This window comes from Stegostoma tigrinum, chromosome 7 (assembly GCF_030684315.1).
Source record: "Stegostoma tigrinum isolate sSteTig4 chromosome 7, sSteTig4.hap1, whole genome shotgun sequence".
NCBI classification, from domain to species: Eukaryota; Metazoa; Chordata; class Chondrichthyes; order Orectolobiformes; family Stegostomatidae; genus Stegostoma; species Stegostoma tigrinum.
This window is the reverse complement of record NC_081360.1, coordinates 17,389,500-17,408,264: the sequence shown is the minus strand read 5'-3', so window position 1 is coordinate 17,408,264 and position 18,765 is coordinate 17,389,500. Positions and strand designations below refer to the sequence as shown.

The 18,765-nt window shown below is 39.8% G+C and overlaps 1 protein-coding gene across 14 annotated transcripts in view; it reads left to right on the top strand.

Moving 5' to 3' along the window:
* Window positions 1-18,534, top strand: part of LOC125454484 (double-stranded RNA-specific editase 1-like) — a 295,752-nt gene extending 277,218 nt beyond the window's left edge. For all 14 annotated transcript variants that reach the window (XM_048535315.2, XM_048535311.2, XM_048535321.2 and 11 more), the window contains 2 exons: window positions 4,992-5,170; window positions 10,780-18,534. In XM_048535315.2, coding sequence (XP_048391272.1) covers window positions 4,992-5,170; window positions 10,780-10,956 — 356 coding nt within the window. In that variant the 3' untranslated portion in view covers window positions 10,957-18,534. The remainder of the gene's footprint in view (window positions 1-4,991; window positions 5,171-10,779) is intronic.
* The last annotated feature ends 231 nt before the right edge of the window (window positions 18,535-18,765 follow it).

Genomic DNA, 18,765 nt, shown 5'->3' with positions numbered 1-18,765 from the left:
CAAATTATGGACTGATTCTTTTTCATGCTTCGGTTGTGATCCAGTCAGGATGCTTGTCAGCTTCAATGAAAACTTTTTAAAACATATAAAACGTAAATTTAAAAATGTTTACATCAGTTGCAGAATTAGTATTGTCACATCAGTTCCTTGACTTACACTTTGCTGTGTTAAGACAATGTGTTAAAAGGCTGAAACATCTTAAGGTTGCTTATAATTTGCTTTTTCTGAATGTGCGTGACAATGACTTTGCTGCTTTAAGTTATTATCTTTAGGTTGAGGCAGTGAGACATTTTGAACAACTTCAGTTGTTGTGCAATTGGTGCTCCCACATTGGAGTTAAGTAGAGAATTTAGCAACTTAGTGATGACAACAAACAATAGTATAGATCTGAGTCAGAATTGAAGCAAGTTTGAAGATGCTATTCCCATGTTGCTCGTTTTCCTTGTTATTGCTGTATTCTGTTGGATACTGCCACGTTAATGTTTGTGAAATGCTCGGCATGCCTCAGAATGTGAAACTATTTCTCTCACATTCTGTTTGCTTTTTCATTCAGCATTGATCAATAATGAACAAATCCTGATGAATCCCTGAACAGTGCCAAAAACAAGTTTTACATTCCTCCTCTCACCAAATATCTCATCTCTGACACAACCTGTTTTTATTCCCAATTCCTCCGCCTCCGCCGCATCTGCTCCCAGGATGAGGCATTCCACTCCCGCACATCCCAGATGTCACAGTTCTTCAAGGACCGCAGCTTTCCCCCCGCAGTGGTCGAGAACACCCTTGACCGTGTCTCCCGCATTTCCTGCAACACATCCCTCACACCCTGCCTCCACCACAACCGCCCCAAGAGGATCCCCCTTGTTCTCTCACACCACCCCACCAACCTCTGGATACAATGCATCATCCTCCGACACTTCCGCCATCTACAATCTGACCCCACCACCCTAGACATTATTCCATCCCCACCTTTGTCAGCCTTCCGGAGAGACCACTATCTCCATGACTCCCTTGTCCGCTCCACACTCTCCTCCAACCCCACCACACCCGGCACCTTCCCCTACAACCGCAGGAAGTGCTACACTTGCCCCAAAACCTCCTCCCTCACCCCCATCCCAGGCCCCAAGATGACTTTCCAGATTAAGCAGATGTTCACCTGCACATCTGCCAATGTGGTATATTGTATCCATTGTACCCGGTGTGGCTTTCTCTACATTGGGGAAACCAAGCAGAGGCTTGGGGACTGCTTTGCAGAACACCTTGGCTTGGTTTGCAATAAACAACTGCACCTCCCAGTTGTGAACCATTTTAACTCCCCCACCCATTCCTCAGACGACATGTCCATCATGGGCCTCCTGCAGTGCCACAAGGATGCCACCTGAAGGTTGCAGGAACAGTAACTCATATTCCACTTGGGAACCCTGCAGCCCAATGGTATCAATGTGGACTTCACAAGCTTCAAAATCTCCCCTCCCCCCACTGCATCCCAAAACCAGCCCAACCCATCCCCTCCCCCCACTGCATCCCAAAACCAGCCCAACCCATCCCCTCCCCCCACTGCATCCCAAAACCAGCCCAGCCTGTCTTTGCCTCCCTAACGTGTTCTTCCTCTCACCCATCCCTTCCTCCCACCTCAAGCCGCACCTCCATTTCCTACCTACTAACCTCACCCCGCCTCCTTGACCTGTCCGTCTTCCCTGGACTGACCTATCCCCTCACTACCTCCCCACCTATACTCTCCTCTCCACCTATCATCTTTTCTCTCCATCTTCAGTCCGCCTCCCCCCCACCTCCCTATTTATTCCAGAACCCTCTCCCCGTCCCCCTCTCTAATGAAGGGTCTAGGCCTGAAATGTCAGCTTTTGTGCTGCTGAGATGCTGCTTGGCCTGCTGTGATGCTGCTTGGCCTGCTGTGTTCATCCAGCTTCACACTTTGTTATCTTGGATCCTCCAGCATCTGCAGTTCCCATTATCTCTGTTTTTATCCATGTATTTTATCTATACAAGCTCCTTTCACATTTTTTGTACTTGTCACTACTCCGTGATGATTTAATTTTTTCTTCGATCTTCACAAAGCCTCTTGGTCAAAGTTTACAATTTTGGAAATCTTTTAAATGCAACATTTATAGTTTATAGGAAAGATGTGGATGCTTTGGAGAGGGTTCAGAGGAGGTTTACCAGGATGCTGCCCAGACTGGAGGGCTTATCTTATGAAGAGAGGTTGACTGAGCTCGGTCTCTTCATTGGAGAAAAGGAGGAGGAGAGGGGACCTAATTGAGGTATACAAGATAATGAGAGGCATAGATAGAGTTGATAGCCAGAGACTATTTCCCAGGGCAGAAATGGCTAGCACGAGGGGTCATAGTTTTAAGCTGGTTGGTGGAAAGTATCGAGGGGATGTCAGAGGCAGGTTCTTTACGCAGAGAGTTGTGAGAGCATGGAATGCGTTGCCAGCAGCAGTTGTGGAAGCAAGGTCATTGGGGTCATTTAAGAGACTGCTGGACATGTATATGGTCACAGAAATTTGAGGGTGCATACATGAGGATCAATGGTCGGCACAACATTGTGGGCTGAAGGGCCTGTTCTGTGCTGTACTGTTCTATGTTCTATGTTCTATTTCATGCTCAAGTTAATGCCATATATCTGAAATAAGGCACACAGGATCCAGGTTCATCAAATTAATTTACACTACATCAAACATGTAGCTGAATGCAGTAGAAAATTTAACTCCTAGGCTTTGTGAGGGGTAGGTCATGCCTTACAAACCTTATTGAGTTTTTTGAGGATGTGACTAGAAAAGTTGATGAGGGTCGAGCTGTGGATGTGGTGTATATGGACTTCAGTAAGGCATTTGATAAGGTTCCCCATGGTAGGCTCATTCAGAAGGTCAGGAGGAATGGGATACAGGGGAACTTAGCTGCTTGGATACAGAATTGGCTGGCCAACAGAAGACAGCGAGTGGTAGTAGAAGGAAAATATTCTGCCTGGAAGTCAGTGGTGAGTGGAGTTCCACAGGGCTCTGTCCTTGGGCCTCTACTGTTTGTAATTTTTATTAATGACTTGGACGAGGGAATTGAAGGATGGGTCAGCAAGTTTGCAGACGACACAAAGGTCGGAGGTGTCGTTGACAGTGTAGAGGGCTGTTGTAGGCTGCAGCGGGACATTGACAGGATGCAGAGATGGGCTGAGAGGTGGCAGATGGAGTTCAACCTGGATAAATGCGAGGTGATGCATTTTGGAAGGTCGAATTTGAAAGCTGAGTACAGGATTAAGGATAGGATTCTTGGCAGCGTGGAGGAACAGAGGGATCTTGGTGTGCAGATACATAGATCCCTTAAAATGGCCACCCAAGTGGACAGGGTTGTTAAGAAAGCATATGGTGTTTTGGCTTTCATTAACAGGGGGATTGAGTTTAAGAGTCGTGAGATCTTGTTGCAGCTCTATAAAACTTTGGTTAGACCGCACTTGGAATACTGCATCCAGTTCTGGGCGCCCTATTATAGGAAAGATGTGGATGCTTTGGAGAGGGTTCAGACGAGGTTTACCAGGATGCTGCCTGGACTGGAGGACTTATCTTATGAAGAGAGGTTGACTGAGCTCGGTCTCTTTTCATTGGAGAAAAGGAGGAGGAGAGGGGACCTAATTGAGGTATACAAGATAATGAGAGGCATAGATAGAGTTGATAGCCAGAGACTATTTCCCAGGGCAGAAATGGCTAGCACGAGGGGTCATAGTTTTAAGCTGTTTGGAGGAAAGTATAGAGGGGATGTCAGAGGCAGGTTCTTTACGCAGAGAGTTGTGGGAGCATGGAATGCGTTGCCAGCAGCAGTTGTGGAAGCAAGGTCATTGGGGTCATTTAAGAGACTGCTGGACATGTATATGGTCACAGAAATTTGAGGGTGCATACATGAGGATCAATGGTCGGCACAACATTGTGGGCTGAAGGGCCTGTTCTGTGCTGTACTGTTCTATGTTCTATGTTCTAATAGTCGTGGCAAACTAGAATGAGCAAATCCAATCTTGTTCATTTCAATAAGCAATTTGGTTCTTGGATTGTGTTATTCCCTGGCAACTGCCTTTCAGGTTTGTTTGCATGGATCTGTGGTTTCAGTTATTGATAGAAGTTCTACGTCATAAAAACATTAAAAGCAATGGCATAAGTAGCAATCAATATAGTAAGCATATAGATACCAACAGATGCTGAAAAGGTCCAGCAGAGTTAATACACTAGAAACACTTATGTGATGCTCATCTGCCCAATAATGCCAAAACCCAAACTGGTAAAAATAATTCCAGGGAGTTTATGGCCCCTTGAAGATCAGACTTGCATCAGTAGAAATAGATTTGGTGAGGCCTGAGAGCTTATTTTTCTACACAAGTCTGTGGTTCCATCAAGTTACCAGTGAACCTCCAGTACCATTTCTAAACTTGACACATACATATACCAGATTCCGTGAAAATCACTGTAAAAATAGCAACTTCTGAAGGTTTCAAGTGCCAGTTCGTAGCATTGGGGTGGCTGTCAAAGGGACAGCTGTCAAGCCCACTCTAGAAGCCTTCATGCATCAGTGCTACCATCTTTAAAATTGTGCAAACTACACTTATGAATCAGCTGCTTCTGTTTTGGATGCATGAGAAGTTATTGCTAGGATGATGCTGTTGGTGTTCACTACCTTTTTACATTCTGTACTATCTGACACGTGTTCATAAGAGAGCATTCTGTCTCTTGGCATTAGATCCACGTGATAGAGAGCTGTGGAACTGACTGTGTCTTACTTGTACAGAGACTGCAGGTAAGATCTAGTGAATGGAACAAATTTTGTAACAGATATGTTTCGATATCCTAAAAATGTAGGATTTTCTCTAATGCTGCAACATGTGAGAGTGTGATTAAGTAAACTTTGTTTCAATTAACTTCTATCCTGGAATCCACGATTAAGAAGTTAAAGTGGTAAATACGACTGAACTTGTAATATTTGCCTGTTTTGTAGGTATTAGCAACACTGAATCACGGCAACCAGGCAAGGCGCCAAACTTCAGTGTCAACTGGGTTGTAGATGACTCGGGCCTGGAAGTTATTAATGCCATGACAGGGAAAGATGACATGGGGCGCCCTTCTCGACTATGTAAACATGTTCTGCATAATCGCTGGCTACGCCTGCATGGAAAGGTAAGATTGTCTCATAATTTTCTAACCCTTTTTTAAAAATATGCTTTTGATTCCAGTGATTTTTTTTTTAACTTTACGTTTCAGCAAAGCATGCACAATTTTTCCTTCTAAGTATTCAGTGCTATATATTGTAAAGCTCATTTCTTGTTGTCCTGTTCAGTACTCTTGACCAGATACACAATAGCACTCTTTCGTGCTGCAACAGTGAATCACCATGGGTAAGAGTCAGAGTAAAATTTCACTAACATTGCGTCCAGTAAACAGAACATTTGCCATGTTGTCCAACTTAAATGGTTTTTGAGAAAGACTGCAAAACATAATCCTGTAATTTCTTATGCACAACAAAATTTTATTACAACTGGCTCAGTTCATTTTACTTTGAATCCTTAAAATGATCAAAATGAGACTGATGCAGTGTAATCAGTTCTATATTTTAGATTAACAATTGACCATTGCTGTATTTTTACTACACTCAGTACACTGTTTCCTTTCGACTGCTGGCTCCTCATGAAGTGACTTTGCTTGAGACTGTATTTACTTCGCTGTAATATTGGTGTCATCCATTAAGTAGTTTTCATGACAACTTTATGTGGCTGACTCCCAACTGTAAAAGACCATAAAATGGGGTATAAGCCAACCTATTGAACTAAAATGGTGCAAAGGTATGAAGGAGATTAATAGAGTAGATTAGGAGAAGCTGTTTCCATTGGCATGGGGTTCAAAAGCCAGAGACAGAATAAAGATCATTGGTGCAAGTACTGGATGGAGTTCAGGAGAATTTTTCTTTGCAACAAGATACAAAGTGAAGGATGTACTACTTAAAATAATGGCAAAGGCATATTCAATAATAGCTTGAAAAAGGGAATTAGATGTATATTTGAAAAACTTATTGCTGAAATGCCGCAGTAACTTATAGAGAAGCAAGTTTTGGGCAATGAGATCACTCCTTCATTTCCTCCACTTAGCACAGCAATAGTGCCATGTGGCATGATGCTGATTACCCTTAATGTAATATACATTGTAGGGATCTGATAAAATCTAAACTCAAATCCCAATATTAATTTGATCATTTAAGGCTGTAACCAATTAGGCAACAGCAGACAGTGTAGTGCAATAACTCAGGAAATTTTAGTTGGGTTATAAATCATACCTATTAAAGCAGGAGGCTGTCTATCTGTGAAATCACAGGGGTGGGTGAGATGCTAAACAAGTATTTCATGTCAGTATTTACTGTAGAGAAGGATGTGGAAGCTACGGAACTTATGAAAATAAATAATATCTTGTAAAGTGTCTATATTACGGAAAAGGAGGCACGAGACATCTTAAAGCGCTTAAGGATGGATAAATCTCAGAACTTTGAGGGAAGCTAGGGAAGAGATAGCTGAGCCCCTGGTTGATATATTTGTATCATTGATAGCCACAGGTAAGGTTTTAGAAGATGGGAGATTGGTAAATGTGGTGCCATTACTTTATAAAAGTGGGAAGGAAAAGCCAGGGACCGGTGAGCCTGACATCATTGGTTAGTAAGTTGTTGGAGGGATTTCTGAGGAATAGTATTTACATGCATTTGGAAAAGGATTAATTAGGATGAGTCAACATGGCTTTGTGTGTGGGAAATCACGTCTGAAGAACTTGATCGAGTATTTTTGAAGGTGTGACAAAGACAATTGATGAAGGCAGGGCAGTAGACATTGTCTATACGGACTTAAGGTATTCAACAAGGTTCCATGTGATAGCTGGTTAGCACAGTTAGATCACCAGTTGGAATCCAGGAACAGCTAGCCAATCGGATGTAAAATTGGCTTGAAGGTAGGAGACGGGAGGTGATGGTGGAGGATTTTTCCAGACTGGAGGTTGGGCCTGCTGCTTTTCGTCATTTGTGTAAATTATTTGAATATGAATAGAGGAGGTACAGTAAGTAAGTTAGCACTGCTGCCTCACAGTGCCAGGAATCCAGATTTGATTCCACCCTCGGGTGACTGTCTGTGTGGAGTTTACACATTCGCCCCATGTCTGTGTAGGTGATGTGTGGGTTAGGTGGATTGTTCATGCTAAATTGCCCCACAGTGTCCAGGGCTGTGTAAATTAGGTGGGCTATAGGGACATGGGTCTGGGTGAGATGCTCTGAGGGTCTTTGTGGACATGTTGAGCCAAAGGGCCTGTTTCTGCACTGTAGGGATACTATGAACTATGAAGACACCAAAATGGTGGTGTAGTGTACAGTGAAGAAGGTTATCTAAGTGCAATGGGACCTTTATTAGTTGGGCAAATGAGCCGAGGAGTGGCAGATGGAGTTTAATTTAGGTAAATGTGAAGTGTTGCACTTTGGTATGGCAAATCACGTCAGGTTATGGTAGGGCCTTGGGGAGTGCTGCTGAATAAAGAGATGTGGTTCAAAGAGAAAGGTTCAGAAAAGATTTACAAGGATATTGCAAGGATTGGAGGGTTTGAGCTATAGAGAGAGGCTGAATAAGCTGAGGCTGTTTTCATTGGAGTGACAGAAAAAACAGAGGGGTAAATTTAAGGAAGTTCATAAAATCATAAGGGGCATGGATAGGGTGAATAGCCATGGTCTTTTTCCCAAGGCGTGGGAAGTCTAAACGTAGAGGGCCTACCTTTTGAGGTGAGAGGGACAAGTTTTACAAGGGACCTGAAGGATAATGTTTTCATGCAGAGGGCAGTGCATGTATGGAATGAGCTTCCAGAGAAAAGGGTGGAGGCAAGTACAATAACAACATTTAAAAGGCATCTCAATGGATATATGAATAGGAAGGGTTTAGAGGCAAACGGGCCAGATGCTGGCAGACGGGACGAGAACAGTTTAGGATATCTGGTTGGCATGGAAAGTTGGACCAAAGGGTCTGTTGCAGCATTTTATATCTCGATGCATATACTATGGCACTTGCATTCCAGTTCAGCTCAGGGTGTGATTGACACCAGAGTCTCTGTCTTGAATGTCTTGAGGGCCTTTCACTTTTGATTGGAAGCAGAACAATTTTGAGTTTCTTGCATGCTTTATTCAGCAAAAGCAGCAGTTTATCACCCTTTCTGAACCGCATCCACAGCATGATCAGTTACATCATTGCATTTTAATTGGCCTAGACTGGGTGAGCTTATTGCTAATTGGTTTAATGATGCATAATTAATTTCTAATTGGCTGTTAAGGCTGATGGATATTCACTGATGTCATCTCCCACTACCTCCTGATTTGTTACTTAAGTTGTCAATTATTCATGGATCTCTTCTCTTGAGTTCTGTAATTGTCACGAAATGACTTCTGAGCTGAGGATAGTTTGAATTTTTTTTTAACCTTTTTCTTAGAAAAGAGACATTTGTAGTCAGGATTCAAAGATTGATATCCTTGAGCTTGTGTCTCAATCATCAATTTGGCACTTATCACTGATCATTTGCTTTATCCTGAGATTGGTTTTGCTGTTTGAATGCTTGGAAACAGGTTACCGTGTAAAATCTAAAGGCAAAACGCATACCAGAAATAAAGATCTTTCAAAGTCTAAAGGATTGCACAATTCCAAACTTGAAAACACAGTTAAAATGTTAACTCTAATACAGAAGTTTCATTTAGTCTATTGCTGCATTTCTAATACAAGTAAACAGCTGTGATTACAATTTCTTGATAAGGGCTAACTGGTCAGGGGTATGCTATCTCTGTCTTATTCAGCCTTGGATGTCTAAGCAGGACCCCTTTAGCCTTACAGCTGTAATTCTAAAACATTATTTTATTGTCTTCATCCTAATTGCATTCCTATGGTGCAATTTTTTGTCAAATAAGCCTAAATAGTCATATGATGTTAAGGGGCCAAGATCTGCATTGGTTATGTTTAAGCAGAATAATATTTTGATTGCTGGAATATACTTCAACTGTGTCAAAAACTAAGGTGATCACGAAATGTTAGTTATCCTACGATCCGACAGTGAAAATGAGACTCTGTCTTCATAAGATTGTTATCATGGTTACTCCTGCCGTTGGATAGACATATTTGCAGTTAGTGTACATCTGGAAGTTAAAATAGAGTATGTCATTTTGTCATGATGTTTCTCCTGCCATCTGCAGGTTGTACATTAGCCTGAATAGAGAATTGACTAATAGACAGAGAGTTGGGATGGGGGTGCATGAAACTGTAGTGTACCACAGGAATCAGTGCTGAGCTTGCAAATATTTCCAAAATAAGTTGATGAATTGGATGGGGAAAGTTTGTGATGACACAAAACATAATGGGAAGGCAAGAAGTGAGGAAGACAAGAGTCTGCAGAGGGATATAGTCATTGTTAAATGCGTGGGCGGAAAACTTGCCAGATAGAATATAATGTGAGAAAATCTGAGATTTGCACTTTGGCAGGAAGAACATAGGAGCTGATTATTATTTAAATGGAGAAAGACTACAGAAAACTATAGCATAGAGGGATTTAGACATCCCCATGCATAAATCACAAAAAGCTAGTATCCAAGTTTCGCAGGTAATAAGGAAGGCAAAAAGAATGTTGGACTCTATTTCAAAAGAAATGGAGATAAGAATAAGGAGATTTTGCTAAAACTGTACAAGGCAGTAGCCAGGCTGTAGCTGGAATACTGTGAACTGTTTTGTCCCCCTTATCTGAAGAAAGATATACTCCTATTGAAGGCAGTCTAAAGAAAGTTCACTCAGCTGTACCAGATATAGAGGGACTATGTTATGAGGAGTGATTGACTCAGCTGGGCCTGTCCTCATTAGAGTTTAGAAGAATGAGTGAAGACCTTATGGAAACCTACAAGATTCCTTGAACTTGTCAGGGTAGATGTGGAGGGGTTGTTTCCCCGTAGTTTGGGAGTCTAGGACCAAAGAGCATAATCTTAGGATAAAACTGTACTTTTTTAAGACAGAGATGAGGAGGAGTTCTTCTCTTGGAGGATAGTGAATCTGTGAAATTCATTACCGCAGAGGGCTTTGAGGTTAGGTCTTTCAGGATATTCAAGGCTGAGATAGACAGATTTTTAATCAGAAAGGGAATCAAGAGGTTGTAGGAAAAAGGCAGGAAAGTGGAGCTGAAGATTGAGATCTCACTGAATGGCAGAGTGGACTTAATAGGCTGAATGGTCTACGTGTGCACCTGTATCTTCTGGTCTGACACAGATGTATGCTGGTTATGCTATTTCAGTGGCTGTTAAGCTGGAGTCACAAGGAAAGCAGACCATGTTGAGATCCTAAGTAACCTTTACTGAAAGACATTAGTGCACCAGTTGGACTTTAAGATAAGCTGTCAGTTTCAAAGTCACCTTAACCATCACCTGTACTGCTTGGTTTTCGTTATTTCAAAAGAAATATTGATAGCCAAATTAAAACACATGCTGACTGTAACAACAAACAGGTACAGAATATGAGCTGACATTTTGGCCAGTAGTTAAATCCTTCTTCCTCAGTTTTGATCACTGCAGTCATTGGCCACTTGCAGTTGTTTTGTCTAGTAACATTCTGTGGGCAAAGTTGTACTGGAAATTGAATGGAGATCCTTCCGCTGAATGAACATTTAAAATTTGTAACTCACAAATCTATTTTCTCTCTCTCTCTCTCTCCTCCCAAACCCAATATGATATTTGTCTTGTACCTTAATAGTTGCCATTCTTAAATCGATCCAAGCAAGAGAAATTCACTTCGTATTATGATGCAAAACAGGCTGCCACCGAATATCAAGCTGCCAAGGAGTCCCTGATCAAAGAGTTCCAAAGGAGTGGATTAGGCATGTGGGTGAAAAAACCCATTGAACAAGATCAATTCAGTCTGACTGGCTGAACCCATGTTGGGATTTTTAAGGATGCGAAGCTACTGGAATTCCATGTGTCAGATGTATTTATTACTTGTAACTTTAAACTAATTTTTAAAGTTTCTTTTTTTAAATAATAAGACGTGTCCCTTTTCTAGGCTAACAGCTAGGTTTTTAAAGTGGCACAGAAAGCAATGTACACAATTCTTGTTTTAATTGGTCTCTTAACCAGACGATAATGTCAGTAATTGAAGCTATAATTGAATTGTGCATCAGTGGCCCTATTTATTAATGTGTTGATTTAAAATTTAGTATAGGTTTTCAAAAGAACAGGTTTGAGTTCTGTTTCTGAAAGTATTATGCGCCCATAACAACTTTTAAGCTTTAGAACTGGTCGTTACAGGGGCTTGGTTTTACAGTTTAGCACTTTTGGCAGAGAACTTCTTTAGAAGGGACCAGCCTGTATTTCAAATTTAGAAGGAAAAGGTCATGTGCCAGATTCATGGCTCATGCAGTTTTTGGATGGACAGAAGATGTGTTAGGCTACAGTATGGAGGAGTTCTGACCTGTGTGTTTGAATTCCCGTGACCCCCTGATTATTCATACACCAGCAGCTGTAAATTGTACAGTTTGTCCCTGTATATGTTCTCAGGACAGACATTTTCTATTCTGAAAGTGGGCAAAACCGTAGAGAGCTGGGAATTAAAAGATGTCATTGGAGCTCCTGTGTAGATCCCAAGAAGGGGAAAATATTTGCTGATTGTATTTAGATGCGGTATTAGAAAAGTGATATTCAAGCCCTCTAAGTAATCAGAACCGTTACAAGCAAGTGTAATACATTTATTTAGCAGTTCAGGGTCTCTCTTTTTTGACAGCTGCTGTTTCTGTTTGCACAAAGTCTCCACTGCAGCAGTCACATTCAAGTGTGGAACAGGTCATAAGCTTAACTTAAGGCAGACTGCAGTGATATCAGTGGCTTTTTTTTGGCACAGATACACTTCTTTCAAGGTGAAGCAGTTAATTCAGTTGATTAGTGCTGAATCCTCTGTAAAGGTCCAGCAGTAATGTGTGGCAGCAGCTAGCCAAAAGTTCAGCTTCACCAATCAAAGCCCCAAAATTATATTTTAAAATGTGATAAAGCATTGAAGTACATTTTGCTAAATTTTAAATTGCAACCCAGCCTAGCCATAAAAGGGATGCTGTCTGTCTATGTGTGCCTGCTGCTTTTTCCTTGTCCTTTTTTCATGCACAATTGTTGATGTGTTTATTTCTTTGTTGTGTAAACTGGAATAGCATATGCTTTAATAGAAATGTTCCTTGTGTTAAACCTTTGCAACTGAATGAAAGCAACTGCAAGTGTGAAGGTCACAGTGCAGCAATCAATTGTAGTCTCTTTACAGGGTTGCTTCATCTGTCACAAAATAAGGGGTGGAAGCCAACAGAGATTGTAACACTTGAAAATTTGAAGTGTAAGCGTGCTAATAGCAATGGTTTGGAAACTTTTTAGCTTTTCTTTAAACTGGTAGCTTAATGATTGTAGCCAGTAGTTAAGTTGGTTATTTCACGTTGTGATTCTGGCTTTGGAACATAAGCAGAATAGCTTGCTGACTTGTGAAGATGGCTTTCTATGTTAAGTGATCAAAATGAGAGATACTTAATTTAGCACTCGATTAAAAGACTTGATATCATGTAGATTTACAGGCCTGTTAGAACTCTTGAGCTTGGGCTGTTTACTTATGAGTGGAATTAGTGCGGGTGGCTGGTATATCCACTTTTGACAGTACTCACTAAAGGTCAGTGTGCCCTTTAACTTCATTTCTTACTAGTTATATGATCGACTACGTATGTGTCTGTTGTCTTTTTTCCTCCAATCTGAACCTTTGCTTAATTGAAAACACTGCTGCTGTTAATGCTGTCATCATGGTCATTTTGAATTAAGCAGAACCAAGTCTGTGGTCACTCTGGCATAACCAACTGTAAGTTATTCACCATATTTAAGGTTAGATATTCTAGAACCATTTTATGAGAAACAGAATTATGCTTTACCATGCCTATTTATAAAGTATAGATCCACATAAATTCTGTTAGTTGCTGCTTTGAGCAAACCCTTTGATCAATCAGCAGTGTTAACTTTGCTGAAACAAAAATTTAGCAGTATCAGGTCAGTTTGTTTTGCTTCTTAATTACTTGTATTCGTAAAATGATGAGGGTTATTTTTTAAAGGAATGAGTTATGAGCTTAAGGTTCATCTGTATAGAGTATATTTTTGCATAGCTATGGGGTTTTTTTGCAGTTTTTTTAATCGTAAAAATCTGTGTCCTGGATCCCAGAAAACTGATAGCTTTGCCCATCTGCTGGTTGGGATATGGTGAGCAAACTTGATGCTCCACATGATACCTGCTGTCTCAATGAGCATGACAAAGCCAGTATTGGCAATCAAACAATAAGATCTTACACAGTGGACTCCCACCCCCTTTATATGTCTCTATAACTTTTCCAACTGTACTTAAATGAAGTTCAGAAAAGGCATTTTAGAGGGAAGAGTGCTGAAAGCTAGCAGGGTTTTCAGTAATAATTATTTTAGGCATATAGGACTCAATAATGCACCCAAATTATTGCTTATCCTCAATATTCTTGATAGTTTAGATCTTGGACCGAATTTGATATTATGTTTCAAAGAAAATTGAGCTTATATTATCATTTTCCTGAGCAGCCCAACAAGTTGCCCACTAGTCAGCTGGTGAATCTGATTCTTCCAGAATATTTAAATAGGCTGATGATGATCTCCAGTTGAGGCCTTCCTGTACTCCCAGTAACCTCGTAGAAATTGGGATCCTGTGTGCTATCTTTGGATTCTGTTTGCTCTGGGTGAGTAACCTGTGGTCATAGGTAAATGATGGGATCTGTTTGGAAGTTTCCTTTACAGGGTAGCCCAGAAGTTTGAGAATGTCCAATTCACATCACTTGACAGTGTGGCATTGATCAATTTGCAGACATTTCTGTCCTTCCAAGCAAAACAAAAGAAAAGAATTTAACTGTAATTCCATATTGAGATAGAAAATAAGTTCTGTAATCAAATAAGTAATTACTGCAGAATTTAAATTGCCCAGAATGCTGATATCAATGATGATTAGTTTGATCGACAGTGTAAATAACTGCTTAATTTTTTAAAAATCAGCTGTCAAAGCCAATTAAATTTCAAGTTCCAGGAGTTTTTTACTGTAATATGAAAAATACAGATGGATTTCAAACCTGCAGTAGCTGGTTTTTCGACTCACTTGACTGGTATCCAAATACATATGCCTTTGCTTGCAGTACTCCTTCAGTTTCTTGTGCTTGAAATAGTTTCTGTTTTTGCTTGTTGAAGTTTTTAGAGGGAGGAGGAGGAACCAAAACTAGGGGTCATAAATGAATGGTAGCCACTAATGAAACCAATCGGATTCACAAGTAGAGGAGTGAGAATGTGAAACTTGCTACCACGTGGAGTGGTTGAAGCAAATAGAGTAAATGCATTTGAGGAGAAACTAGATAGGCCCATGAGGAAGAAATGAATCAAAGGTTTTACTGATGGAATTAGATGAAGTTGTGTGGGTGGAGGCTCGTGTGGAGCATAAATGCTGGCTAGCACCTATGTAGCTGAATGACCTGTTTCTGTGATGTAAATTCTATGTAATTTTATGTAATTAACTAGAATATTTATCCCAGTAGTAGAGAATCAGTACTGTAATGTTGTCTTGCTTAATGATAGATCTGATATTTCACACTGAACCCTGTTGGTATTATCAATGCCATGGGTATCATAGGTAAAACGCTATGTTACAGTAATCCTGTCCAGACTGAGAGATCTTTTGTCAATAACGTGAATTTTGTCTGCACAGTGGGAGTATATTGTCCAGTACCTTGTGTTGAGACTTGTCCTCATCTTGGGACATAGGAATAGTCTGTAATATTGCCTCACAGGGGAACCTAGTCTTAATGTTCTCTAGTTCACATTTATTTTTGCAACCTTTTTAATTTTATAAGGATCAAATGCTGAAACATGGCTTTCATTGTCTTCTGTAATGTGATTTTGTGCTCAACTATTGGAAACACTTCAGTGAATGCAATATTTATTCAATTCACCTTGTACTTAAATCAATACTGTCAAAATGTCATTAATTTCATAATGGATAATGATATTCCAACATCCAGCAACAAGTATAAAATAAAATTTAACACTTAGCTCAAAGAGATTTTTCTTTCAAACATTGCAAGTATTCAAGATGCAGCAAGGTGCAATTGATGTCAAGTTGGCTTTGGATATAATGGACAGAGAGAAGCTGACTTTATTCATTGGTTAATTTGGTTTGTTCACTTTAGATTGGGAAGGCCATTGCTTATATTCTCCTTTTCCACATTGTACAAGATAGTTTGTAGTACTTTTCCGTCATTTATCAGTTCACCAACGTGGCACATGAATAAACACCAGCTTCCAAATCGCTTGACATATTCTGATGCCAGATATCTGCATTTTTCAGTCAGTTGTTCACTAGCAACAGTGCAATCAATTATAGGCTAAACCATAAACTTATTGTAATGCCAATGAAGGTCACCATTAGTGACCAAGAGAGCACATTGTAATCCTTGGTTAAATTTCAGCATAAACCATTGTATACATTGTGAAGAGACAAGAATAGTGGATCTGGAGTAATTCCTTTTTAATATCACTATCCTAAATATGGATTACTTAAAATTTCTGTTTATCTCCTCGCACAAAGTCACCTGTAACCAATAGCCACTTCAGTCATCACCTTCCTTCAGAATAAAGACATCAGAATGCCAACAAGTTAACCAAATATTGGAAATATGTTTTTTGTGAGTAAGTGCTTAAGTGGAATCTTAGAATTAAAAACAAATCCAGCTGAGGAACTCATTGGGCAAAATGATTGCAGTCTACAGACATTTGATCAAGAGAATGTCAATACAGAAGACAAAGAAACTTTAGAAGAAATATTACTATTTTAACCATAGAATATCCTCTCTGTCCAGCTGATCAATTTCACAGAACTGTTGTCAACAGGATATAAAGAATATTTGTCATCACACTGGCCTGTTTAACTCCAGAATGACTGAAATGTGATCTACAGTGATATAGCTTTGGCATCGTAGTTGGCGGCAGTTTTCAATACAGTCAGTCCTAACCTAAGCAATGATCAACATGGTATCAGCTGAAGAAATGCTTAGTGATTAGGCAAGTATCATGTTTGAGAGAGTTTACAGGTATCTCAGACTAGTTTCTGCCACTCTGGCTACCTACCTTGTAGACATAACTAATTTTAAAGCTTTGTGTATTCTTTTCTTTTATAATAATGCCATACCGTATCAAAGTATAGTCAGGAGCCTCTGGTGTTTTTAGGTTAATATGTCTTTCATCAAATGAAAATCCTTCTCTTGATGTAATTTTGTGCTCAACTAATATTTCTCTGCCAAGATATTCAACAGCTTCTCAAATTTTTATTTGTGAGAAAGGTGCAAGGATAGTTAAGAGAAAGAACCCTTTGCAGAAACATTAGATTCATGCATTTTAAAAAATTTTAATGTTTAGCACACTTTTGAATAACAGGAAAACCAATATATTAACAGTAATATTGAATAAATATATCAAAATCATTTTTGGGACTTCTGATTTAGTACATGTATTGGCAACAAATGGAACAGTGTTAGGAATTTAGGCCAAGATTTTTTTACAGTTTTCTATTTCATTTAGTAATACTTTGACATGTGACCATACACTGATCTTGTAGTGGGCAATGTTATTCAACACCCTGAATGCATTTTTGAAGCTGAACCATTTGGTGAGCCTTGACCCATTATAGCATCATTAATGTTAGGCAGTACTGAAGGTCCTGGCACTCCCGTGAAGTATATAAGGGACTGTAATGAGTGAAAGTGACTGTCCATTATTTTTCCAGCCAATAAGCAACATGTTATGTTTGTATGTGTGTACGTCTTTCATCCTATTTCTGTCTGTATTGATTGACATCTCCCACCTTGCTTAACACAACCAACTTCATTAAATAAATTCTCTCTTGCTGCACAGCCTTATGAGTGCTGTGTAACTCTTGTAACGCCAAAGGGCAAAACCAGGCAGGAAATTTATTATCAGGTGCGACTAAACGAGTACAATGCAAAGACTTATGGCGTTTTCCTTATTTCACAAAAAGGTATAAACAAAGTCACAAATTGTAAAAACAATTTGGCTACAAAGTTGTTACGATATTTTTATTGCTCTCCAGTTTGGTTTTGTGTTGTAAAGAGCTTAGGTTCTGAGATTACTAAATTTTCAACTTGGTAGAATAATTTTAGGGAAAGATAATACTGACGTGCATATCCATTCTTGCATTTTAAATATTTTATGAAATGAACAAAAGCAGGCTGTATTAGGACAGTTGAACTTCAATGATGTGTGCACCTTGTAGAGTTGAGACAGCATACATTGCATCAGATTAACATTAAATTGTGTGAACTAACAACATATTATCTGGATAATTTATATATAATATGAATCTCTTTCATTTATGTCTTATTATCAAACAATTCTGCCTTTTTTTTAATCCTTCCATTGTAATTGGGCAACATGAGCAAGGCCAAAATTTGTTGCCCCTCTCTGATTGCCCTCATGGGTCGTGGTGAGCTGCTGCCTTGAACTGCTGCAATTCATGTGGTGTGAGTAGATCCATAGTGTTATGAGGGAGGAAATTCCGACATTCTAATCTAGTGACAGTGAAGGAACAGTGATTATCATTCCACTTCAGGATTGTGCATGGCTTTTTCGGGATCTTTCAGGCAGTGTTGTTTTCATCAGTCTGCTGCCCTTGTTCTTCTAGGTGCTAGATGTCATGAGTTTGGGAGGTTCTTTGGAAGGAGCCTTGGTGAGTTACCACAGCACATCTTGTGCGTAGTACCCTGCTACCACTGTTTGTTGATGTTGCTGGGAGGGAATCCTTAGGTTGGTGGATAGGGTGCCAATCAACCAACTCTACTCTCCTAACTTCTACTTTGTAAATGGTGGACAGGCTTGAAGAGTTAGGTGAGTTACTCGCCTTAAAATCTCCAGGTCTCTGACCTGTTACAGTCAGCGCAATAGCTGTATGGCTGGGTCCAGTTTGCTTTCTGGTCAACAGTAACCCCAGGATGTTGATGTTGGGGGATTCGGTGATGGTAATGGAATTGAACGTAACTAGTGCAACAAGAAATGAAATCCTACGTTTGAACTAACAAAGGGGAAATTATAACCTGTTTAGGTAGAATGTTTGCTTTGTGTTTATCTCTTAACAAATTCCTGAAAAGCAACAATACCCTGTCAATTAATTATACTTCTAGGAGTTACAGTGAAGAGAGAGATGGGGAAAACATTGTTCAGATGAGGGAAACTTGCCAATTTTTTAAGGAGACTGTTCATCTTAACAGTTCATGGTGACATTCCACTGTGTAATAAACAGTTTGTACTGTAATCATTGCATGAGTACCAGCACTAATACTGTGTCACTTCACCTTAACTATCCCAGCATGATTCTCTGTTACATGTAGAAATAAAATTGAAAAATAAATTTACATCTGACTTCTAATGTATGTTGTTGGTGTCATTTTTTTGGGTGTGTTAAATATGTACTTGTAGAATGTGCCAGCGCATTAACTATAATTTTTAATAGTAAAATTGCATGCCTATGAATCTTGGGTTGATTTGTTGCAGTCTCTGTCTTTACTTTTCTGTGTGTTTCCGTGTTGCAATGAATATGCACATGTGTAATAAGCTCTTGTTTTCTGAAAGTAGATATGCTATAACAAATACCTTCCAA